Source organism: Leopardus geoffroyi, chromosome C1 (assembly GCF_018350155.1).
Source record: "Leopardus geoffroyi isolate Oge1 chromosome C1, O.geoffroyi_Oge1_pat1.0, whole genome shotgun sequence".
Classification (NCBI taxonomy): Eukaryota; Metazoa; Chordata; class Mammalia; order Carnivora; family Felidae; genus Leopardus; species Leopardus geoffroyi.
The window spans coordinates 98,382,037-98,408,039 of NC_059328.1; the positions used below are offsets into that span (position 1 = coordinate 98,382,037).

A 26,003-nucleotide genomic window follows, 5' to 3' on the forward strand; every position below is an offset into this window, starting at 1 on the left:
GGCCCCTCTCAGTGCTGACGGTTGTTTGTGGGCAGATCTGTCTGGTCCCTGACACAGACAGGGTGACACCCAGGCAGCTCTGCTTCCTGTAGCACCCCAGCTCTTCTCGGGGCCCCTGGGACGGGGAAGCCCTGCCGTGCTGTGGCAGGTTATTTATTTACTTCCTGCTACGCCAGATCTGCCACTCCCTCCCCTTCCCTTTTCGCTAAAAGAATTGACTTAGTGTGGAACGGACGTGGGAATGAGAAACGACACCATGTTAAAGACAATACTGTTGTTGGCTCCACTGCCTACACACCTTATTGCTTTAAAAATTTTATTTTTCGAAGCTCTTTCACTTTCATCATCTTACTGGTCTCTCAAACAAGCCCGTAAGGTAAGGCGAGTGTTCTATTTCTGTTTTGCTGATGGGGGTCAGAGAGGCAAGGTGGCTCCAGGCAGGACACCCGGGACTGGAGACCTGATCCCCACCCTACTGGAACAGGCTGCAGGAAGGCAGCAACACTGTACTCAGTTCCCTCACAGAAGATCTCATGGTTGGGCTACCTTAATATATTGATTTCCCATTTAAAATGTTCACTGTGGGGGCACCTGGGTGGTTCTGTCGGCTGAGCATCCTACTTGGGCTCAGGTCATGATCTCAAAGTTCGTGGGTTCGAGCCCCAGGTCTGCTGTCAGCACAGAGCCTGCTTTGGATCCTCTGTCCCCCTCTCTCCGCCCCTGCCCCCCTCGAGCTCTCTCTCTCAAAACATAAACATTAGAAAAATTTTTTAACGGTCATGGTCTCCCACTGCCACAAGATCTACTCTACAGGTTCTGCTTACAGTAACAGCCTAGGGACTGGGCTCACCTTGATCCTTATCTAGCCCATGCTCTGGCCACAGGGGAGTTTATCGTGATCTGACCCGGCCAGCTCTTTTCCATTTTGTGCTTTTGCAGGCTGTCCTATTTGTCTGTCTTCTGTAGATTTTAAGTCCACAAACAACCCTTATTCACCCTATCTAGACTACGCCGACACAAGGCGGGATTCTTGATCAGTGTTTGTTGGATGAGGGGATAAAGAAAGAACATATCAAATCTGAAGTTCTGGACTGGCTGTCTGCCATCGCCCATCTTTGCTTAGAGATACACGCTAGGAATACATCTCAACCAACCTCCATGAAGCTGCCACAGGGTGGGCTCTCTCAAGGTCGGGCAGATGAGTGCATGGCTGCACACTCTGAGAAAGGGTTCCTGAGAGTCTGGGATGTAGGAAAGAGGGGTGCCCCTGAGGAAGCGGGGGTGCAGTGGACAGAGGCACAGGGGCCTGAGGAGGACACAGTTGTTCCCCACTGCAAACAGGCTCACTCGGTTCCACGGGCAACAATCCTCTCCCTTCTGAAATAATACGAGCTCGCCAAGAAAATTTGCCGATTGGTATAGTAGTCCATTCTTAGGCTGTCAGAGTCTAGAGCTCAGAGCAAAAACACCCTGGAACTGACCCGGCAGCTCCAAATTCAGAGGCCTCTCCCAGCAAACCTCAGTTTGTGTACATGTGGGCCACATGACTCAGCCCAGTGCCAAATGAGCACTGCTTGCTGGAGCTTAAGGGAAAATCAGACGAATTCCTTAGGCCTCTGGAAAGCAGTTCCCAGTCTGGTTGTAAAACTGCACACCATAAGGCCACCTGTGGCTTCCAAGGACACCTTATCCCTTTTCTGATCTGGCCCTCAAAAAATAGCTGTTGGCCACCTGGGTGGCTCAGTGGGTTGAGCATCCAACTTTGGCTCAGGTCACGATCTCAAAGTTTGTGAGTTCGAGCCCCGCATCAGGCTCTGTGGTGACAGCTTGGAGCCTGGAGCCTGCTTCGGATTCTGTGTCTCCCTCTCCCTCTGCCCCTCCTCTGCTCATGCCTGGTCTCTTTTTCTCTCCCTCTCAAAAAATAAACATTAAAAAAATAGCTGTTGATTGACAGTCACATTTGAATTCCAAGATGGTTTCTGTAGAACCCTTTCCCTCTCAGGCGGTTGGTGTGACAAGTGTATTACCGATTTCTTAAAAATCCCCTATGCCTTCCAAGTCCTATTTCCCTCAATTTGAAAAAAAAAAAAAAGAGTAAACACCTTGAAAACGCATTTTTATCATTAATAGCTGGGCCTTGTGATGCAAGTGATCTTCACGTGACACACTATCACCAAATCTCTGACGATTCCATCGCTCGTTTCTTACATTCCAGATTCTTCTTTTTAAGCCAGAAGCACCATTTAGTTAACATGGAAAGGAGACAGCAACCTCCAAAAAGCCTTGTCGGCATCAACTCATTTCAAAACGGCTTCCCCTTTTAGGGACTGGAGAGTGGCCTGGTCATCAATTATAGTGGCTTTCTGGCAGCAGATGGTTTTACACACTCGGCTAATGACCATTTGTCGTCTGGAATATTGGATGGGAGTTGGCTTATGGGGACAGTAAAGACTCGGGTTCTAGCTAAATAACAGCAGCTATCGGTTATCGAGTCGTGCTCTAAGTAGCGTAACATGTATTAGTCATGGAGTCATTCAGGGCTAGAGGAACAGGTGCCACTTCCTGGAACCTCAGCCTGCTCTGTGCGGACTCTGCACTGTGACCTTGACAGGCATCATCTCGGGAACCTGCCGTCTGACAAGCCTCAATGCTGTCAACTCTTCTCTCACTGACTACCGGCACCTAAACCATTCCTTTCTCTCTCTTTCCTTCTCTTTTCGTCCCATGGAATCATGCATCCCGTGGGCTGTGGGCCGGCTCCTTCCTTGATTGAGGAACACGGTAACCTACCTACACAAAACAACAAGGCTACACGACAGGTACTGCGTGTAAGCACGCTCACGTGTTAAATCATCTCATGCTATGACGTCTGTGGTGCTGGTACTCCCATTTCGCAGCTGGGGAATCGGAGACACAGACAGTTTAAGTCACTTCCCTGCGACTGCACAGCTCATGGACGGTGCAAAACTGGAACTGAACTAGGGAGTCTATTCCAAAGGGCACCCCCCCCCCCCCCAACTCCTACAGGGCAATTCCGGTAGGAATGCAGGAGAACAAAGCTCACAGCTGGAAGTCTGTTAACTTTGTAACTTATAAATGTCAGGAGGGTTCTTTCTTCTTCCTTGAGAGAAGGGCTTGAGGAGTCTCTAGTGGATGATGTCTGGGTTTTCCTCTGAAAATACAGGGCTGGGAGCCAGAGACCCATGCCTGTCAACTGAGCTTTAGGTACCTCCCCTTAGTCCTCAGTTTTGTCATCTGCAGTATGGATAACAGTCTGACTTGTAAAAAAGGCTTCAGGGAAATTGTCTCAACAACGTGAGCTACGGCACATCTCTTCTGCAGCCACTATGACCGTCATGTACAACTGAAAACCAAGAAGTGAAAAAAAAATATTAGCGGGGTGAGTCAGAGTTTTGAGAAAAGGCAGGCCGGCTCCTCAGCGTTCAGCACTGCGTCCAGCCCTCAATCAGAGCCAGGCTCCCGGACTCTGAATTCAACAGGGAGACACAGCTGTAGGCAATCAGCCTGTGTCCCCGAAGGGCCAAAGGACTGCTGTCTGTGTGGGCAGCCCCTTCGTGGAGAAAACCTGCCAACGTCCTCTGCTCACGGGACACGACTTCAGGCTCTCCAGCACATGCCATCTGTCCAGGCTTCCAAGGGCTTAGGGGAGGCCTCCCTGCCCCCCAAGAAGCCCCCTGCGGTATCTGCCCCTCTACGGGGCAGCCCTAGAGACAGACTGACAGGAAGTCAGAGGGGCAGATGGGTAGAGTTTGGAAGACACGGGGGTGGGAGAGCTTCCCCTTGGAGCTCACTGAGAGAGACTACAGTGGAGAGAGTGCAGGAAGCCCCAAGCCACCCAAGCCTCTCTTGCCAGGCTCTCCTTTGTCCATGTTAGCACTCAGGGGACACAGACTTCCTGCGTCAGCCTCCAGACCCCGGCCTGGACTCAGAGGACCTGGAGAAGGGGCGGCAGGAGACAGTCTGACCACCCTCACGCCCTGCCCTCAGCGCCAGTTCCCCCCAGGGCTTGCGGCTGGATCCTTTCCACCCTGTCCCCAGCTCACATCAGGGTAGATCTTCATCACAGGAAGGGAGCCTCTTTCCATCACAAGGAGAAAGAACTAAGGATCCCAGACAGGAAAGCATCCCCCCAAAGACGGAGGAAGTTCTCCTACAAAGCATGGCAGTCATTTGCCCAGAAGCAGGCAGCCAGACCACGTGTCCTCCCGAGGTCCCTCTCAGAGGGGACGGACTCTAGGCTGTGAGGCCCTGTTTCTTTCAGAACCACTTGAATGTGCCAAGGCCATTCACCGACGCTCTTTAACAAAGGGGTGATAAGAGTTTGGTGGGCTGATTGCTCTGGAACTTACTCTGCAAAGAAAACACACAGATTAGTGACTGGTACCCTGTGACATGAAGTGAGATTTTCCAAAAGCTGGGCCTGCTTCTTTTTTAAAGTCCTATTACCTCACACTGTTTGCTATGCAAGTCCATAAATGGTGTCTGGGTGTACTTTTCTCCTCATTTGATTGCCAGAGAGCAGGTATCTTTCCGATTTGGAAAATTATTTATTGAGGAAGGAAGTATCGCCTTCTATAAACGTGGGTTATATTGCTTCACTTAGAAGGAATATTTAAAGGGAAGAAAAGATCTCTGACTTCACAGGACTTTTTATTGTTGCCTCTAACCAGAGAAGCCACTTGGGGAAACAAACAAGGAGACCTGGGTTGTGGGCTGGGCCCCATCACGAAGAGCTGGAAAACCATGGCTGACTGCCAACCCCCGCTGCTCTACCCACTGGTTTCTAGTTTCTTGATAACACATTTCGCTGAACTTCAAGCACTGACCGTGAGCGTTTCACCAGCCACTCAAGGGAAGTCACAGGGAAGGGAAGTGTGGCTGAGGAAGAACTAAGGGTGGGCAGACCCACATCCATGCCCCAGGCCACTAAAAACACACAAGATGGACCTCAGGCCCAGTTTATAGCCTGTTGTTTTCCCTAACCTGAATTCACTTCCTCCTCATCTCCGTGAGAGACACACACCTTCTCCGCTCAGTCCCTGTGGTCTGCCTCACCTCAACCTCTAAGGCAGGCATGAAGCCCAGGCCTCGGCCAAAAAGCCCATTCCAGTAACTGGTGTGGGAACAGGCACTGGACCCAAGATTGCCAGTAAGAGTGAGGCTCAGGACTTTGGCTGGAGCTGCTGGAACGAAAGAAGTATGTACCTCCGTTGCCAGTGTTGCTCGGGAGATGGCACCTGAGCTGGGAGCAGCCATGTTGTCACGTCTAATGGGAACCCGCCCAAGAATGGAGCCAAAGGGGAGCAGGGCTAAGAGATGGGTACAGGCTGGGCTCCGACCGCACCACCTGCACCCCCGAGATGAGTACTGATCCTGGACTTTTCAGTTTTGTGAGTCCAGACATTTCTGTTCTGCTCAAGACAGTGGGAGTCAAGTTTCTGTGACTGGATTTGAAAAGGGTCCTGACAGATACGTCCATCAAGATATGACATTTCTTGCATCTTGAGCAGTTCATTTTGCTTTCGTTTCAAAAATAGGATCAGGAATGTCTGTATGGAGCCTCTTCACCCTCTTACTCAGCACAGGAAATCTCCCGAATTGATAATCACTCCATTATGATTTTTGCCACGTTCGTGGTTAAATACTGATGTAGAGGAAAGCTCACTTCTATCTGTGGAAATCTGCTCAGCTTCTTTGGTTTACAAAATCATTAAAAAGGTTCTCTTCTGTTGGCCCCAAATGTACACCTGTGAAATTGCTATCAGCACTTTGTTTCCGGGACAACATACACAGGCTGCTCCCGAGACTGGCTTTCACCTCAGGTCCACATTCCTCCCCCTCTCTCTGAGCAGGATCCCTTCCTTCTGCAACTCAAGTTTCCACTGCAAATCATTAATTATTACTTCTAGGCTTGACTCTTCTATCACTGATATCTTTTGTCATTTTGATTCTATTCCTGACTTTAATAATGTTTAATAATAACGTTTAATAACATTTCTTATCTGCCTGTCTCTTTCTTCACAGTCCCTACTATTGACAACCCCCAAGGGTTATGTCCTACGTCTGCCTATGTCAATAACCTAGCATGGGCTATCTCCCCTCTCATTCTGCCGCTGCCAGAATAATCTCTTTAAAATGAACTGCCAGGGTACCTGGGTGGCTCAGTTGGTGGAGCGTCCAGCTCTTGATCTCGGCTCCGGGCATTATCTCACAGTTCATGGGTTTGAGACCCGTGCTGGGCTCTGCGCACAGAGTCTGCTTGGGATTCTCTCCCTCCCTCTCTGCCCCTCCCCTGCTTGTGCTCTCTCTCTCTCTCTCTCTCAAGATAAATAAACAAAAACAAACGCAGCGCTGATCATGCCTCCCCCAAACCCTGAATTATTCCTCTACTGATTACCAAATTAACAAGTTTTGACATTCAGGGTCCTCTGTGATTGTCCTCCCCCCTCTCTGGCACTTCTTTTTTTGTTTGTTTGCTTAACGTTTATTTATTTATTTTGAGCGGGAGAGAGAGAGAGAGCAAGCACATGAGCAGGGGAGGGGCAGAGAGAGAATCCCAAGAAAGCTCCTCACTGTCAGTGCAGAGCCCATCGTGGGGCTCGATCTCACAGACCGTGAGAACATAACCGGAGCTGAAATCAAGAGTCAGATGCTTAACCCACCGAGTGACCCGGGCGCCCCCTCCCTGGCCCTTCGAGTCCTACTTCCCACCTTGCCCCAACCTGTTACACTCCAACCAGAGTTCTCTGCCCAGCCTGGGTTCACTGGTCACTGTCCCGTGGACATGCCTTGTGCAGTCTTGCCCCACAACCTTCACCGTCCTCATTTTGCTTCCACTTACTGATTACAGTCTGGCCTTTCAAACCTACATCAGATCCTTGCCTCACCAGTTTAGAATGACCCCTGATTCACCCACTGCAAATACCACTTAGCTGGCATTTACATGCTAGTTTCCATTAGAATTTGAGTTGTTAACTCCGTGAGTCTTTTCGAATAGGTTGCAAAGATATGTGGGAGAAAGTACAGCGTTCTCATCCTTTTTTGTGTGACTCCAGTGCCCACGGCTGTAGATGCTGGGTGATGCATCCATGAATAGGTTATATTTTTTTCCCAAATGGAGAAACCTCTAAGAAAATGGAAAGAAGAGAGGCACCCCTGCTTGAATAAATACCTATGTCTGCATAAACCCACAGTTGATGACACCCCCAAATTAAAACAGCCAGGAAGAGATCACTAGATAACCAGACGCTTATCATCATTGAAAGGGAGACCGCTTTTCTTACATGTGTTTCACATAACCCAGGCCTTCATGACCTTTTAAAATGGGTTTTCTTCACTGGTGCTGAAAATTTCCAGTTCAAGCTCAGAAACTGCATTATAGAGATTTACATCTGTCAACCTCAAACTTGGTGAGGAGGTGGGTAGGTGGCTGGGCATTAGGCAGTTACTTATTGCCAAACACCTTGAAGGAGAAGGTCTGCCTGTAAGTGAACTGGTTGATGTTTCCCATGGTTTGGTTCTAGCAAAGGGCGGACTCCCCCCAGCTTCCACCTGAAGGCAGAAATGCAGCTTTTGATGGAAAGTCTTGAGAGTCCCTCCCGAGGAAGAGGGGATAAATAGGGTGCCAGTGCGAAGCCAACAGCATGTGAAGAGAAGACAGACTGAATGTTAATAACCCTGAACCACTGCGTGCCTGGATTTCAGGAGCAAAAGATTTCTGGTTTTATTGGGAAGGATGTCACGTTACGCCATCAGGTAACTACTGGCTTCAGAGTAGGGAGAGAAAATATTGTTGAGCCTGGGCATCAGCTATAGTTGGTTGGAGGGGCTAGGTGAGGAAGACTGTGGTAAGAGAGCAGCCTGAACAATTAGCCATCACTTCCCCAGGAGAGAAAAATGATGGGTAACTGCTTGCCTTATATTTGCCAGTGCTAATTCCGAGTCATGAGTAAGGCTCTCCCCAACTCATTCAGTCTGTCTGAAACCCACCTGTCTTCCAAGGCCTCGTTCAAGCCCCCCTCCACCTGAGACTGTCCTGCCGGCCCCTAGTGTTTTCTCTCACTTCTTCTTCTTCTTCTCCTCCTTTTTTAATGTAAGCTCTAGGCCCAACGTGGAGCACACACTCATGAGCCTGAGATCAAGAGTAGCGTGTTCTTCTGACTGGGTCGGCCAGGTGGCTATTAGAAGTGTCTCCTAAATCTGTGACGCTGATTTCATGTGACTGCTAAAGTCACAGGCACATACACCACCACTGTTCGCACACAATCTTTTCTCTTTTTTTCGTCTTTTTTTTAATAGGCTCTATGCCCAATACGGGGTTTGAACCCATGACCCCGAGATCAAGGGTTGCATGCTCCCCCGACTGAGCCAGCCAGGCGCCCCTTCTACTTCCTAATTCAGTGGTTATGCTTGGGCCACTCGTTAGCACTTAAGTTTGCTTGTGATTGTTGTCTGCTGTTTATTACTGCACATGTCTGAGAGGCAAGAATCCCAGGACAACAGGATCAAACCACGCCGGCTAATCCAGAGGGTGCTGAGGTGTGACTATGCTGAACCGAGTCAGACATTGCAGGGAACAAGTATGAAATAAGCAGGTCCTGGACTACCAGCAGCATATGGGGGTTGGGGGGGGGGCAGGGAGATTCATTCCTTCTGCTCCCCTCCCCTGACTGTTTCTGCGCATCCCCGGGGAGGTGGCACAGGACAAGGACAGGCCGAGCTTTGTCTTGGGGCACTGGGGCCTGCCCTGGGATGGAGACGAGGTTTTCAGAGCCAGGAGCGCCTCAAGGAGAAATATGTTAAATGTGCGTGCTGGCTGTGGACGGAAGGGTGTGCACTCCCTGGAAACCACGTGAGTGGAAAAGAGCATTTCGGTGCTAAGCACGATGGCAGATTCCTCCGCTCCGTCCTTGGCACAAAACTCTTTGTCCAAGGGTCAGAGGCCCTCCGGGGAGACTGGGCCCCTTCCCAAGCCCAGGGTGCCTCCCCATTAGTCAGAGAGCCAGTCACAGTAGTTCTCTTCTCGGCCGTGATTGGCTTAGGCTGGAACACACGGTACAGTCCTGGCCAATAAGCTGCGAGGAGAGGTCTGCCGGGGGTCTTCTGACAAAGGTGGTATTCATCCCTAAAAGGGGCCACGCGAGGTGAAACTTCTTTTTTTTCTCTTTTGGAGGTTGCCGTATGAGGACATGAGACGTGGAGCCACAACGGCTGTCTTTTAAACCCGAGGGGAGGTGTCTGAGGTTATCCCAAGGACTGCTGGTGGAAAGACGGAAAAACCCTGGCTCCTTGATGACTTTGCTGGACCCAGAACTAGCTCTGGAGACGAGACTCCCCACCGCCACTCTTCCCTCCCCACGTTTCATCAATTTCGATATACATTTTACATATTTACACTTTAATGTTTCTAAAATTAGCATGCATATTTTAGGGGCGGTCATGGCTGAATTGGCAGCATTTCTTCTTTCCCACCTCGAGGTGGAACTTAAAATAATTGTGTGTTTTACAAAAGACTGCACCTAAGATTTGATGAATGTGGAGTGTCCTTACAGTTACCCATCTTGTAGTAGGTTTTCTTGTTACTTGCTCCTGGAAGTATCCTCGCTGATCTGGCTGCTCTCTGCAGGAGGAGGCAGTGTGCGAAAGGTGCCAGGAACAGGAGGTGACACAGCTGTGGGTGGCCCTTCCTGGTGTGGACTGAGCCTGGGTGCTCAGTACCCCCGGCCCGGCAGTGAACGTTGCTCTTCTCCGTGCTGGGAGCAAAGGACTTGCACAGGGCCCTGCTTCTCCCCCAGCAACTGACGTGGACCGTGTGGCTGCTACAGACCGTGAAATGGCCAGTCACACGGGGCTATGACCTGCAGTGACAACGGTCTGGAGCTTTTTGAAGTCTAGAGTCTGGGTGCCCGCGGCTGGAGAGTGAGGACATTCGCAGAAGAGGATGAGGAGTAGATCAGAGGGACTAAACCCCGGGGAAATGCTCAGCCCCTATTACTGACCACACTGTCTCAGAACTGCAGGCTGCCTTCGCAGCCCTCATCCCTTTCCTCCAGCTGGGCGGGGGAGGCAGCCTCTTCCCTGGGTAGGGAGCCCTGCCTTCTGCAGGCCCTAGTTAGGGATGGACTGAGCACCTCCAAACTTTGAGATGTCTCCTCACTTGGAATTGTGTCTCTCTTACGACAATTTAAAATAGCAGATCACACACAAAAAAACCTGACTCGGCAGGGACCCCGTCAGCCCAGACGGACAAGAGGATGACTGATTTTGTGGCGCACCCACCTCATTCGGAGGGCAAGAGGCAACCTTCTAACTCTTTGGAAATGAGATGTGGCTGAGAGAAGCACGGTGGGTCGGTCCTGGTCCTCCCACACTGGTCTTTCTTGATCCATGTGAGGAACGGGCAGGGTAGGGGTGCAGGGTCCTCGCCTGCCACGGCCACATGGCCCCTGCACCCTCGGGGCCAGGTGGAGTCTACAGGGGTCAGGTTTTGCGTCCTCACTTCCCCTCCGTAAATCCAGGTGCGGGTTCTGCCCTAAGCCTCCGGGGCAGCTCTGGTAAAGCTTAGAGAAGCAAGCTGGGGTCACTCACCCATGTAGAAATACTCCGGGGACTTGTCCTCTGATGAGAAGTCCTTCATGGTGCCTCCAAACCGAAACCATAGTCCAAAACCAATGACGGCCGACCCTGCCAGCTGAAAAGGAAACAACCTGGTTTTTCAGGGAATGGAAAGGGATGGTGTACACATAACCTGGGAGTGGGCTGGGGGCACAGAGTGCTGAGGCTGGATGAGGGTATCCCTTCAGAAACCAGCCTGTCCGCCCTTCACATTTCCTAGGGAAGGTGAAACAATGTGCTCAAAGCCTCTCAGGTACCTGATGTGATACCAGAACTGGGATTTCCTGATTCCAAGCCCAGAGTTTTCCCCATTCTGCCAGGCTGCCCTGCGGTGACTGGGCATGACAGCACAGCCTGGGAGGCATCTCAAAAAGAATGTTCCAATAAAAGTCCCCCTGGAAGGCATCTACCCTCTGCCACATTGTCCCTTGCTGGGCAGTCTGCACCTCCTCACCGACATCACAGTGAAAGGGGACCGTCACCACAACAGCAAGCTGAGCTCTAAGACCTGGAAGAAACCCACTTTTCTCAACTGGAAGAAAGCACACCACCTCCGAACCCGCTTTCACCTCATGAGTGTGCAGTGCCCAGTTAGAAAGCTCTTTTAGAGGGATCTAGAACCCTGTCTCCACCAGGGCCTCTATGATCACAGTACGGCCTGGGGATGGTTTTGCAGGCAGAGAGGGAGCTCAGCTGTTTTTTTGTTTTGTTTTGGTTTTTTTTTTTTTTCTTTTTGGTTGCTATTTTGAGTTTCCATGGAAAGTGAGAAAGGAAAAAATAATTTTCTGAAAAAGCACGGTCTGTGTACTGTGCGGCTCATGGAGAGGCCGTGTGGCTGGCGCAGGCAGCGGCTGGTAGACTCATCGCCTGCTTCCTCTCGGCCACTCTGAGGGCTTCTGTGAGGCTCCGCATCAATGCTGGGAGTCTTTCCTCCCGTCGCAGGACTGTCACAACTCCTGCCACAAACACCCATCTCGGGGGCGCCTGGGTGGCGCAGTCGGTTAAGCGTCCGACTTCAGCCAGGTCACGATCTCGCAGTCCGTGAGTTCGAGCCCCGCGTCGGGCTCTGGGCTGACGGCTCAGAGCCTGGAGCCTGTTTCCGATTCTGTGTCTCCCTCTCTCTCTGCCCCTCCCCCGTTCATGCTCTGTCTCTCTCTGTCCCAAAAATAAATAAACGTTGAAAAAAAAAAATTAAAAAAAAAAAAAACAACAAACACCCATCTCGAATTGCGTCCTATCAGTCAATCAACAGATACTCGCTGGGCACCTGCTGGGCTCGAGGCTCGAGGGGAAGCAAGCAGATGTCAAGATCGCCTCCTGGGTCGGCCAACCCCTCTCGTTGGTGTGGGGGCGCCCGAGCCCATCATCACATGAGCAGTTCAGAGGCTGCTTCTGGCCCGACAGGGAAGAGCACACACACATGCTAGCAACAGGACAGGATGCGGTCAGGGCAATAGAGGTTTTCCGAAGGAAAAGGGCATCAAAGTCAGGGTCAGACCAGAGCCCTTTGGATGCAGCATCCCTCCATTCGCAGGCTGCTGCTAAAGGACCTGGTGCTCCCGTTTGGGGCTCTCTGGCTGGACTTACGTAAGGACTTTGTCCTTCCCTTGTCTCCAGGCCACTTCCCTCTGTGGCTGGCTTCTTCAGAAGAGCATGGGGAGTCAGAGACGCTAGCGCTCCACCAGCTGGACTCTCTCATGTGGAATAAGTAAAAGTTTCCAGTACTTAGGGGAAAGCACTAATTGGATAATGTGAGGGACAGCTAAGGGAGCTGGAGTCTGCCAGCTTTTTATTTTTTTTATTTTTTTTTATAGCATTTATTCATTTTTGGAAGACGGAGAAAGACCGACCGTGAGCAGGGGAGGGGCAGAGAGAGAGGGAGACATAAGATCCCAGGCAGGCTCCAGGCTCTGAGCTGTCAGCACAGAGCCCGATGTGGGGCTCCAACTCCCAAGACCAAGAAAGAGATCATGACCTGAGCAGAAGTCGGACGCTTAACCGACTGAGCCACCCCGGAGTCTGACAGCTTTAAAAGGGGTTTTGCATGTTTAAAAGGGTAGCATGGCATGGAAAAATATTGAAAGAAGTCATGCTAAAACAGTCACAGTATGTATCTCTGAAGGTGGGATTATGGGTGGCTTTTTTTTCCCACTCTACTGTCTAAATTGTGTGCATTAAGCATGTATTACTCTCGTAAGCTTAAAAATGTTTCTTTTCCTTCTTTTTTTTTTTTTTTTTTTTTTTTTTTAAAGCATTATAGGGTAGTTTATCTGCTCAACCCTGAAAGAGCGGGGAGGCTTTTCTTGGGCCATGCTTTAGTTTGGGAGGGAACCAGCTTTGAGGTCATTGCTGTTCTGGTGTAGGAAAGAGAATGATGCCCTTGGGAGGACACCGTCCTAGAAGCTCCCCGAGGCTGCCTGGGACAGACGTGCCCAGCAAAGCCTCACAGGCAACCCTCCCATCTTGCCTCTGCGGCGACTTGATGGAAAGACAGTTTCCAAATACAAAGCAAAATCTATTGACAGAGGCGTCAGGCCAAAGGCCTGCAGCCACCAAGCAGACTGTGGAGGAGGTGACTGGTCCCAGGGACACCCCACCACGCGGCCACATTTTTGGCATGTCTGTACACAGACTTTAATTTATTGCTGTCTGGGATCACCCTCCCAGACGGAACACATTTGTCCACTTCTGGCACACATGTAGTCACTGCATAATGGAAAATTAAAAGAGAAGTTGCAATTTAAAGCCACGGGGCAAGGAGAAAAAAAATCTGGGCTTGCTCATCCACGCCCCCAACCCCAAACCACACGGGTTTCCTCCCGGGTCAAGGAAACTGTGGCTTAACTGAATGTCATCACTGTGTGGAGGGAATCCTCCCAGCACATAGCCACTGGTTGTGTCAGGAATACGTGGGTGAGGACCAGTCAGGGCTGAGGTTGCTCGTGACAACAGTGATCGCTGCTTTGGAAAGTGACATCAACACAGACCACGTAGCCCTTTGGTTTTTTCAGACTCACCATTCCGGTAAGTCTCTTGTAATACTCTGATCACTGGACTCTGACTGATCTACCTCATGCTACAAACTGAATTAAATTGAAAAACTTCACCCCAATTCCAGTGCAGCCAGGGGCAAAGAGAGCAAGGCAGGTGTCAGTGAGTCCCCTTGCTCTGTGTGTCCCAAAGCCGGGAAGAGACATCTCACTAAATGATGTGGGAGAAGACTTCAGGCCCACTAGGCTTAAATTTTAACCCCTTCTAGGCCCAAACCCTCTGTTTTCCCACTCTTCTCCTTTTAATCTCAGCCACAACATGCACCTCAGCCAGTGTTGGAACAAACAAGGAATGAGGCCGCCCTTTCCTTCTCTTGCCCCTGCCCTCACCTCCTTCCCCTTCCTCCCATCTTTCAAGGAATCAACTGTGGTCCCAGTTGGGGATGTGCTAGGCTTTAGGAAATCAATGCTGAAAGACAGGACTCACAGTCTCACATGGAAGATAATCCCATGAATGGACACATGCAACGTAATGCAGGAAGTGTGCTCATGGAGGAGCGTCACACTGCCCTGGGGGGTCAGAGCAAAGCGTGACAACCGGTGTTCGGCAGAAGGCATTTTGATTTACACCTTGAAGAATGAGCTGGAAGTCACTGAGCCAGGGAGGACTGGAAGGGGGGAGCAAATATCAGGCAGAGGGAACAGCATGGGTAAGGCTTTCCTTCCTTACCTGGAACCTGTGTTGGGCAGAGAGAGAAAAATCTGGGGCTGGAAAGGCACATTGGGGCAGATCATGCATGGCCCATGGCTTCTACTTAGCTTGCTGCCATCTTGGAAAGCCCATGGCAGGGCCTTGAGGGGAGACGGGAGCTACTCATTTTGATGGAACAATCAGGAGCATGAGTGCTTCCTCATGCCAGATAGTGAGAAGCCAGAGATAAAGACCCGATGGCTGAAGGAGGGAGCAGGGACACTAGAGAGTGGATGTAGTTGAGTGGTGAGGACCACAAAGGGTCCACTCTCCTAACTAAAGAACTTTTCTGAGGGCTGCCCCTGTGTCCAGGACTCGTACCAATCCTCATGCCTCTGGAGTAATTCTCACTAGAGATGTTGTTTTTTCTAGGAATGGATGTTTTCCTACAGCAGCATGAGTGGGACTTTGATGTTGGTCACTTAAACATTTATTGAACATCTATTGTGAGCCAGGAGCCAAAGATTCATAGGAAAGGAAGACCCAGTTCCTTCTCAGGAGGATCTCAGGGGCTTATGGAGAAGCTGGTTCCCACCGGGTGGTCCACAACAGACACAAACCTTGCAGGTAAGAATTCAATCACAGAACCAGCCCATGAGAATATGCCAGATATCATTATCCTTTGTGTCACATTTCTTTTCTGAGGACCAACTGTGTATTACGAACTCAGAGAATGTGATGAAACAGAATTTTGAGGGCAAAAGTGTGCCCACCATTTAAAAAGAGGACAGGAATCAAATAGGGGAAAAAGGTAACAGTGAAGAGAACAGTGACATATACATCCATGTCATTAAATAGGGGGTCACCAGATACAACTCTATTATGCATCTTCACAGGCAAGTGGTTTCAGTATCTAACCATACTCCAGAGCGTTTGCAGGACACAAAGTTGCAAATTGTAAGCATATGTCTTTAGAGAAGTCAGTTTGTGTTCTAAACTGAAGTAGCAGCGGAGAGGTCTCCAGACCTGCTCAGAAAGCATTTAAGAAAGTGGATGAGCAAAAAGTTTCCTTTAAGGAATGGCTATCTGTCAGAAACAGATCATCTGGCACAAAGCAGAACTTGTCAAAGGATTTCAATTTTATTTTGCTGTATTTATTTCTACTTTCCTAGGATTGCTGATGAAATGTTCCATCTTGAGGACATATTTTTTTCACTTAAAGAAAACAAAGATTTCATGGATCACAAACATGGTTCTTTGGAAGGCACTAAGTTGGAAAGCGGGCTGTGCTGAGATGCGAAAATGCAACGATCACTCCCCAGACCCTGGTGCCCAGGGCTGCCCAGCTTCCCACCTGCACCCACACCCACACCCAGAGGCAGCCAGCCAAACCTTGATCATAAAAAGCAAATACATGCCACTCTGCTATCTGATAACTAAACCCAGCAGAAAGCCCCCTATTTGGGTAAAAAAAGCTTCACTTGGGGAAGTTCTGAGTACATATTTTTTCACCTATATGGGAGATACAGTTTCAATTCCTCCTCACACTTGAGGGCCTCCGCTCTTACTCTCTTGCTGTTTCTTTAGCTTAGAAAGCTCTCCTCCCCTCTCCTCCCCTCCCCCTCCCCTGAGCTCCCCAACTTGCCCCCCATCCCCACCCCCCAGCTATCAGCTCTCTTGTCACTTCCTCTGGGAAACCTACGCTGGCCTGCGTATGTATTTTCCTTCATGTCTCATGTAACCACTTCTATTTAAATATTTCTGGAATTCAGAGGTGCCTGGGTAGCTCAGTTGGTTAAGTGCCTGACTCTTGATTTTGGCTCAAGTCAATGATCTCACAGTCTTGGGATCGAGCCTCGCGTGTGGTCTCTGCTGACATGGCGGGGCCTGCTTGGGATTCTCGTCTCTCTCCCTCTCTCTCTCTGCCCGTCCCCGCTCTGTCTCTCTCAAAATAAATAAATAAACATTAAAAACATAATCCGTTGTAAATATTTCTGGCATTGAAAAAAACTAAGGCCTGAGCTGCATGAGGGTAGGGATAGGGTGTATGTTGATTTACCCCTCAGCCTTGTAGAGCAGGCTCCCAACAGACATCTGTTAAGTGCAAGAGAGGAGGGCCTTCACAAGGTTACCATTTAGGCTGTGCTGTGGACTGAACTGTGTCCTCCACCACCACCCAGATTCATATGCTGAAGCCCTACCCGCAGTGTGATGGTATTTGGAGGTGCAGCCTTTGAGGGATGATTAGGTTTAGATGGGGTCATGATGGTGAGAGCCCCATGATGGGATTCCTTTATAAGAGACCCTAGAGCCTGCACTCTCCCTCTCTGTCTGTCTCTCTCTCTCTCTCTCTCTCTCTGCCATGTGAGGACACAGTGAGAAGGCAGCCATCTGATTTCCAGGAAGAAAGCTCTCACCAAGAGCCCAATCGGCCAATACCTTGATCTTGACTTTCCAAGCCTCCAGAATTGTGAGAAATAAATTCCTGTTGTTTAAGCCAATCTATGGTATTTTTTTTATGGCAACCTGACTTGACTAAGACAGGCTGACAGGAATGATTGCCCCCCAAGGGAATACTTTGCAAAATACTATTTTCAAAAACATCTGAGCCTGGGAAACACTGTGCAGACACCTTGGAAGGCACTGTGTGAACACACTGCTGAATATACTCAGCAAAACACTTTCCCACAGAAAACCAAAACAAAACCAGCGCAGGTAGTTATCCACTTCCGTGTTTCCTAAGCCTGTGCGGATGTGTGCTGTCCCCTCATGCGTGGACACAGGGTACATCTCCACACGCCTTTGACAGGCAGGGACATATGAATGCAATTAGAGCAGCAATCAAGGACTCGAATGAAGGACTGAACCAAAGCAATTTTGTATTCCTGCTTCTCCAGGGTGAACACCATGTGCGCCCACAACCCAACTCATCTGCAAATCTCTTCTTTGGGATGAAGTCATGCAAAGCTGGAAATGACACTTGAACCCCAGAGTTTCCATTAAAAGCTTTTAAGCTCGGGGGCAGTTCTCATCCCGGATGGAATCACGTAATGAGCACTCACAGTTTTGATGTGATTGCAAACCACATTATGATACCATAAGGGTAATGGAGTTTCATCCTTTCAGCAGGCAAACGTCAGAAGCACATTTGCTCTGGACGGTGACACTAATTTTCTCAAGGAGGAAAGCCAGCTCCCAAGATTTTCATCCCCTTATTCAGTGAAAGAAGGCAGACAGCACTTTCTCAAAATCAAGGATTTTGTCAGAAGAAACCCAAGAGCCAAAGGCCACAGGAGATCTGAGGAAGCTCGCTGCCTTTGCCCTGACATCCGGAGCAGGTGAGGTGTAACGGGGAGGCAGGGCTGCAGCAGTGTATGTTAGCTTGGAAACGTGCCGGTTAGATACCAGGGTTTCTGATTTTCCCTATTATTTTTCTCATAACGGTTTCATTAGAACAAGCTCGTGCTTCAGAAATTCCCGGAAGACTGCCTCCGGGTAAGGATATATTTTAAAACCAATCCATGTTGAATTCTCTGCACTGATGGTAATGTTCTGCAATCAACATCGCGACAGAATCAGGAGCATGTCCTCTCTGGAAAGAATGCCGGGTTATAGATTTGAGCCAAACACACCTTCTTGTGCTTGTTTAGGTCATTAGGAAGTTAACTTGTGTGGCTCAACCGGCATGGCATTGCGTGGGAGGCAGTGTGGAAGTGCTGGGTCACCCCAGGGACAGGAGAAGGAAACTAACCTGGGGTGGAGCTTTCCTCCACCCCAAAGCAGATACAAGACAGGTGCTGGAAAGTGTGTTGCATTTACTCAGTGGTTCTACACAATGCCTTGTCTCTAAAGAGATACAAGGCAAAGGAGGAGGGGGGGAAGGATCAGCAAGGATTAGGAGAAAGGTGATGGCCGTATAGTTGTCTTTGACAGCAACACAAATATCACAGACTGCTGGCTAATGACTCCAGTGAGCAGATGGCTTCATCAAGGGAAGATCAAATACAGAACTAACATCCAACCCACCAAGTCACTGAAGTGAATGAAATCCGCTGTCTGCCTTAGCTCACCTAGCGGATGACTTCCCAGGAGCACAGTAATGGCCTTTTCTACATCCTCTGACTTCCTCCTTACAACACCTGGCTGGCTCTTATCCCAGGCTCGCCCTCTGAGTAGACATATACCTTGAGGGCTCCAATGCCTACTGTGATATCTCATCTGTATCAAGCTTTATATGAGCAAAGACTGGGCATGAAGCAATATTTGTTTTAGAGCCTAATATCTTTCAAGGTATCTCAAGAATTATTCTTGAGATACATAGGATTCTTAAATATCAATCAATGATAATGCTCTCCATCCAGTTTTAGATGGTACAGAGAAACAACAGGAGGAAATAAATGTTTCAGGTAGAACTCAGGTCAGACTGGAACAAGCCTAAAAGCTTTGGTTTATTAAAAAGTTAGCTTGGATGGAATCCCGGAGAAATCCTGAAAGTCCAGCTTGGTGTTCTACAGAGCTTTTACTTAACAGCAATTTTGCCAGAAGCCATTTGTGCCGTGAAGGCAGACAGCACTGGGGCATTAACAGGGGACCGGACAGATTCGAGCGTGTGCAGGGAGAGCAAATGGGCTTCCTGGCTGAGTGACAGCAACTTTCAGGGCACCAGGCCCTGCTCCACAGGGGGCTTTGCCATCCTCGCCCAACTTCCGTGCCCCAGTTTATAAGCTGACTCTTTCCCAACCACCATTACAATGGGGAGGACGGGGCTTGGCACGCACTTGGGAACACTGCCAACGATTCTTCTTGAAAATTCTACCGCTTCTGAGTATTCTGACTGCATAGTGATGCCCTCAGGCTGGATCATAACAAAAACATCCACCATATAGTGCTGCGGTGTCGACAGGCGGAGGTTCTAGGCATCCTAGATTGGAATCAGGCTCTGTCACTTACTAGTCTGTGATCTTGAGCAAGACACCTGATCCCTCTAACCCTCAGCTTCCTCATCTGCAAAGTGTTGGTAATAACAGTGCCTCCCTAAGAGGTCAAATGAGTTCACGGTTCACACTTAGGAGAGGGAGTGAGTGTTAGGAGTGGGAGTGGCACTTAGTGTCATTATGGTGGTAGACGTGCTAATGTTACTACATACAGTCAAACTGAAAACTGAATCCTACTCAAGGTAGGAAACACCAGTACCATAGTACCAATAGCTAAGTCTTCTGCCACCTGTCTCCCCTCACTTTTATTTTAGCTCTATGCTCTTTCCAGGATAGCTAGAATCCCCTTGAGTTTTCTCAATCATCCGATACTCCAGACGTCAGTGCCCCTTTCTAAAAACTGTACTTCCCCTCTCTCTTTAGTTTTATAAGACCTAATGAGAGATAAACAGAAAAAATGGTTTAGAGAGACAGAATAACTATACTTAGGCTAGAGCTATCCAATAGAACTTTTCCCAGTGATGTGAATATAGATGTTCCCTCTCTGTGCTGTCCAGTATTGTAGCCACTAGCCCCCTATGGTTATCAAGCACTTGACATGGGGCTACTGTGACTGGGGAGCTGAATATTAAGTCTCTTTTAATACTAACTAATTTAAATCTGAGTCGCCGCATATGATTAGTAGCACGGTCACCATACTGGAATGCACACGTTCATCACAGCTCCAACCTTCTCTCCTGCTGGTCTGCAGACTTAGAGTGGTTGACACCAGAGAGTCTGGGGCCACACACGGAAACCTAGCTCTGTCGCTGGCTGGCTCGGAGTCTCCGCCAAGTCTCTTAAAGTGTCTGCACCTCTGTCTCCTCCTGTGCAAACTAGGGGTAACAATAGCTGCTATTTCGGAGATTGGAGTGAGGATTTAAGGAGCTAATGTAGAAAATGCGCTCAGGAAAGCAGCGGCACACAGCTTACATTTATATAATGCTTACTATTCTTCCTCAAGGTTTTGCTCCTGAAATTGAGTTTAAAAACTGTCTCTTGATACATATATACCCTTTCTCAATTCCCATCTTGCTTTTCCTCTGTCTTAAACTGACCAGTCATGTTCTCAACCTCTCTCCTGCCTCTCATATACTGGACCTGACTCTCGGCTTCCACATCTGTAAAATGGGGATAATTACATTGTGTCATGGGCCCGCTGCAATGTGTGATCAAATGGGATAAGGCATGTGAAAGCATTTTGTAAACTAAAACGTCATATGAATGTTAATTAGCATTATTATTTTTGTGTCCAATTAAATCCAAAAAGGATGAAAAAGGCCGGCCAAGGTAACCCTTACTCATCTGTAAGATATGCTCTCAGCCAATCGGATATTCTCATTTTACCTGCTTCTTCCTCAATTCCTTCTCCGAATTCTTTAGCAACCATGACGTGATTTGCCTCAGTGGTCAGTACAGCATCACTTACTTCAGGAGAACAGCCCTGCTGTGATGTTAATGGTCAATATTAACATAGGGGATGGAGGTTATGTTCTCTTTCGTCACACATGGTTGGAGACATAAGGATATTGCATGCATGTTCTGGAATTGCACAGTGAAATGAAGTGAACAATGGACACATGGTCACTGGGTAATTCTAGAAACCATCAAGTCTTAATGTGAAAAAAAAAAAAAAGTCTTTTAAGAGAAATGCCATAAGGAAGCCAAAACAAAGGGTACTCTCTGCCCCATTCAGAAATGAGAGCCACCTGGAGGTCTTTGACCTCTTCAGGCCACATCTAAACCAAAGTGTATTCCCTAGACCAGCAGCATCAGCATCACTGGGAGGCTTGTTAGAGATGCAGACCTACTGAAGTTAGAGGGGCGGCAATCACCAAAGGCTTTCCCATCGCTTCTCAAAGCCTTCCCCTTGGTCATAGAGAGGGAGAGCAGGGCACAAACAGGCAGCCCTTGTGCTGCCATCAGCGAACGTAGTCCTGTTGGCCAGAGCTTTGCCAGTGACCGCTGAACCTCTTCTAGGTGCGGAGAGACAAAGGAGGATCCCAGCAAGAAACAGTCACTGCCCTCGAGGAACAAAGACACTAGAGAGGAAATAAGCCACAGTGAAAGGGAAAATGGAGCGCTAACATAGAGGCATGAGGGTCTCAAGGTCAAGGACTGTGTCTTAATCGTTTCTGAATGCCCAAGCACTTGGCAGGGTGCCGGGCACACAGTAGGTCGTCAGCATATGTCTCCTGAGTAACTGCAGAGGAGGACATCTGTCCTTTGGACTCCATGCCTTTCGGAAGCTATGAAACTCTTGCCCTTTTAGTTGGTCGGTTGGACCTAGGCCACCTATCTGTCACTTCTCTTTACCTTTATGAACCTCTTGGATCCTGGTTTCTACTTGTACTTCTAATGCTTAAATATGACTGCTGCTAATAGCTTACGTTATTGAGTGTTACCTATGCACACGTACTATACTTACTATTTGGCCTATAGTAACTCATTTTATCTGCACAAAAATCACAGATGGATGTTGGTACTGAATTATGTCTATTTTATAGATGAGAAAACTGAGGCTCAAAGAGGTTGAACAACTCGTCCAAGGTCCCCTAGTTAGTAAATAATACAGGCAAGAACAACCCCAGGCAGTGTGATGCCAGTATCCACCTTCCTGGCTTTGAGTTCCTGGATTTGAATGGCCATACTGCCTGGACCTGTCCGAGGTCTACCCGGCTACTGGCACTATACCTCTAGCCTCCACACACTGGCCCTGTCATAGACTCCTTGCCCCCTCCAGCAACGCTAGGCCCCTCTTGTCCACGTCAGGGGAGGCTGGCCTCCACTGCTACCTTCCCCCCCTAGACAGAAATCAGAAACAAAGACTATCTTACCAGAAGGCCAAGGAAATTCCTGTCTGCCTTCTGGGGTGGTCTAGCTTTTGGGTGGACTCCAAAGAATACTTTCTTCAGGTATTTTTCTAAACCAGTGTTCTGAACAGGTGGTAGCTCTGAAGTCGCTGTTTGAATTAAATTTGACAAAAGTGGAGGAGGCAACCTGTGTAAGCTTCAGTAGGGTCAAATATGTTTTACTCCCCAGCCCACGGGACACAGTCTTTCCCAACAGCACCTGCTAGACATCACCGACTGAAACCCCAAAGCTGCATGAATAGTGGTGAGAAGGAAAGGAGAGAAACTTCAGACAAGCCATATATGGCATGTGACTTTCAACAATGAGCAGTCCTGCTTCCTGTCGGTCGCTAACACCACGTTGCTCGGTATAGCACAATGATAGGAAAACGCTGAGTGTACAACAATAAACCAAGGAATAAACAGCGCCCAGGTTTTTCTTGAAACCAACATATGCAGTGTGGTGGACTGTGGTGTTTTGTTTTTATTGCTATGCAACAGAAGAAAAAAATAAAGGTGATTTCAGTGAAAGGCATGGGAATATACTGTGCTATCTGATTGCAGTGTCCGAATTTAGACATGACAGATGTTGGGAGGGGTTCCATGTTAGACATCGACCATGATAACAGACATGAATTTGGTGGGGTTCATGGCTAGGCTGTACTTCTGTTTTTAAAAATTCAGTGGTGAATACAGTCAGCAGCCCTGGGCCAGGCAGTGCTGTGCTGGCTCTGGCAGGATCTAGCTGAATGTTTATAAAATCAGGAGCACAGCCTGGGGAGACTTACTTAAACCAAACTGCCAGAGGAGGCTGCAAATTGATTTGTCAAATTGCAGATCCACAGAACACACCCACCCCTACCTCCTTGCCTGCCTTCTGTTGAAGGCCTGATAGGAAAGAGAGTGTAGTCCCCGAGGGGGACCTTCTATCTCAGAGGGGCAGACACCCAAACATCCAACAGTGTGTGGCGATATTACACTTGAATATCACAGTTAAAGCCCAGCCTTCCAGGAAAACTGGCCCCCACCCTCTGCCCATTCCCCAACCTCCCCACAAACCCCTCCAACCAGGAAAAACAACTTCAGAAACTAGGGTGGGGCTTTTCTGGAATCAGGTTCCCTCAGTTACAGTGAAGGTAGACATCTAGATAATTTATCCCAAATACTCATTTTCCCCTAAATCATTATGTACTGGTTTCAGCTGGCCGTTTCCCTGTGGTTGTGCGTGTAGAGGACCTGGGAAGGCCTCTTGTAACTGCTGCTGCTCTGAGACCCACAGTCCCCACCCTCCCATGGAGTTGGGAGAGAGGAAGACCCCATACCACCCGCACCCATCCCTGCCCCTGTCCTGTGCTCAATCTGCCCAAGAGAGAACAAATTGGCAGGTAATGAGCGGGAAGAGATAGGCTCAGTCATCCAGATAAAGTCGATCATTGATTATCTGTGCAAACTGGAAAGGTTATTTGTACCACGTCCTCTAACCTGCAGATTCATGAATTCATTCTACAGACTATTCACTGAGCGGCTCCTGCGTGCTGGGTTCTGTTCTAGGCACTGGAGGTGCAACTGTGAACAAGACATAAAAACAAAACAAACAAACAAAAAACTCCTGCTCTCCGAGCACTCCGAGTTCTAGCGCTCCAAATTCGTGAGTACGAATTGAGAAGATAACATGTAGTTATCCTAAAACAAAGACAAGCTGCAAGCCATTTGGCAAACAGACAGGCTATTCCCCCAAATTACGGGACTCGGGAAAGAGAGCTAATTTTTATCGAATGCTTCCTGTCTGCACTAATAACAACGCTTTTTGAGCACTTACTACGTACTAGACTCATAGGAAGAGGAGGTCAGGCGCTTTACACATTTCCTTTTAATCCTCCTGACAACCCCGTTACCTCAATAGTATGGACGAGAAAACAGACTCTTAGAGATGAGAATAGCTTACTCAAGCACACTCTGCCTGGGATCTCTGCACTCAAGCCTGACCCCTTTGTCAGACTGGATGGTGGCATCGCTCCCTTGCCTTGCCTACCTTCATTCGACAGTCCTTCGGGGTTCAGCTTAAGCACCCTATTCTTCAGGACAAGAGTCCTGACTCCTCACTATTGCTGTGATCCTTTCTCTGAACTCCTTAATTAGATCATACATATAAAAGGTCAAGACTAACCCCAGTAGCTAACACATGGTAGACGCTCAAACATCACCTCGTTCCTACTTCCCTTCTTTACTGTGCTTATGGCCAGAAGTGTGAACTTTTTGCTTGATTATATACTTATTAACTTGTTGTTCTATATGCATTGGGCTTGTTTCCTTAACAACATTAGCAAACTTAGGGAACAGCATTTTATATTGACAAATTATACATATTAATTTATATTTATATGTGATAAATGAGCTTTATAATACTTATTTAATAATTGTTTAACAGTGGTTCTCAAACTCAAGCATGCATCAGAATTACCTAGAAGGCTTGCTAAAATAGATTGCTGGGTCCCTCCCCCAGAGTTCCTGCTTCAGCAGGCCTAGAATGGAGCTGAGAATATGCATTTCTGACAAGTTCTAAGGAAATGCTGATGCTGCTGGTCTAGGAACCACTCTTTGAGAACCCCTGCTTAGGAGTGTGATGTACCACAGTGTTTAGGAGTTCGAGTCCTGCCTCTGCCACTCACTAGCTATTTGACCTTGGGCAAGTCAACCTATTTGAGCCTCTTTCTTCAACTGTAAAAATGGGGATAGCAATATTATACACGTGAGGACTGTTGTGAGGATTAAGTGTAATAATGAATGCAATGTGCTTAGCACTGTCCCTGACACACAGAAAACATTCAAGAAATGCTTCCTCTTATCCCTGGAAGGGCTGGCATAACATCAGGCACTAAGTAAGCACTGAGCCCAGCCCGAGAATTCCTTCTAAGGCTGATATGAAACTTGTTTTGAATTTGTAAGCAGCGAGAGCGAAGGGTGTCACCCAAGCATGACATCTATAATTAACAGCTTTTGAAATTAAGCCACACTATTAAAAAGCACAACATAAAGGGCCTTTAGAAACGTCCCTCCCTACAGTAGGCTGAGTGTAAATGCCTGGGATACAAAAACCATGTGTATTTTTAAAATTCAGGGGCTGTCTTTGGGGTGCCTCCTTCACACCTTCCCCTGCTGCAGGATGCTGAGCCTGGTAACTTTTCTTCTGAGAGGCTGCAGTTGCTGAAGTCACCCAGCCATCTGGGCTAATGGGTTGGCAGACATGAGCAGAGCCCATCACTCAATAATTAATTAGTTGCAGCCATGGGAAGACCGACTCCCCAGAGCCCATAGGACAATCACCATCCTCTTCCTTCCTGGCTGTTTCAAAGCACCCAGGCCACTGCTGCTCCCCCCCACCCCCAACCCACCACCCCAGCTTTAAGAACCTGTTCACCCAAAACAAGATTTTTATTTTCCCCCAGGGTCTAACTGAGCAGTTATACTGACTGACAGTTTCTTGAGAAAGCCCAAGCAGGAACGTGCAGAGAAAACAATTTTTAGACCTTGTCCTCCAGGGCCTGAGACAGGATAGCCGGGGATCTAGGGATGGTCTGGCCCTAACCTCGTCCCAACAATATAGGAGACCAGGGGCATGGCCCTATCTCTCTGTGAACCACTAATCCGGGGAATGCTGGTTCAATGCAAAGTTGAATGAGATCATCTGTGGTATTTAGCAGAGGCTGCGGGCTAAGGGTTGTGGGGAGATGCCGATGCCCTTTGCAAGCCCCTCTCTTCCGTCCATACGCTTCGCAGAAGAACACCACCACCCCCTCCCAGCCCGTGGTACCCTCTTCTAACACCCAGAATAAGGACGACCCGCCCCCCCCCATACCATTTT

At 48.6% G+C, this 26,003-nt stretch overlaps 1 protein-coding gene across 1 annotated transcript in view; it reads right to left on the reverse strand.

The window, feature by feature from the left end:
• Positions 1-26,003, reverse strand: part of TSPAN2 (tetraspanin 2) — a 58,216-nt gene that overhangs the window by 31,528 nt on the left and 685 nt on the right. Inside the window, exon 2 of the mRNA XM_045478762.1 lies at positions 10,609-10,711. Coding sequence (XP_045334718.1) covers positions 10,609-10,711 — 103 coding nt within the window. The remainder of the gene's footprint in view (positions 1-10,608; positions 10,712-26,003) is intronic.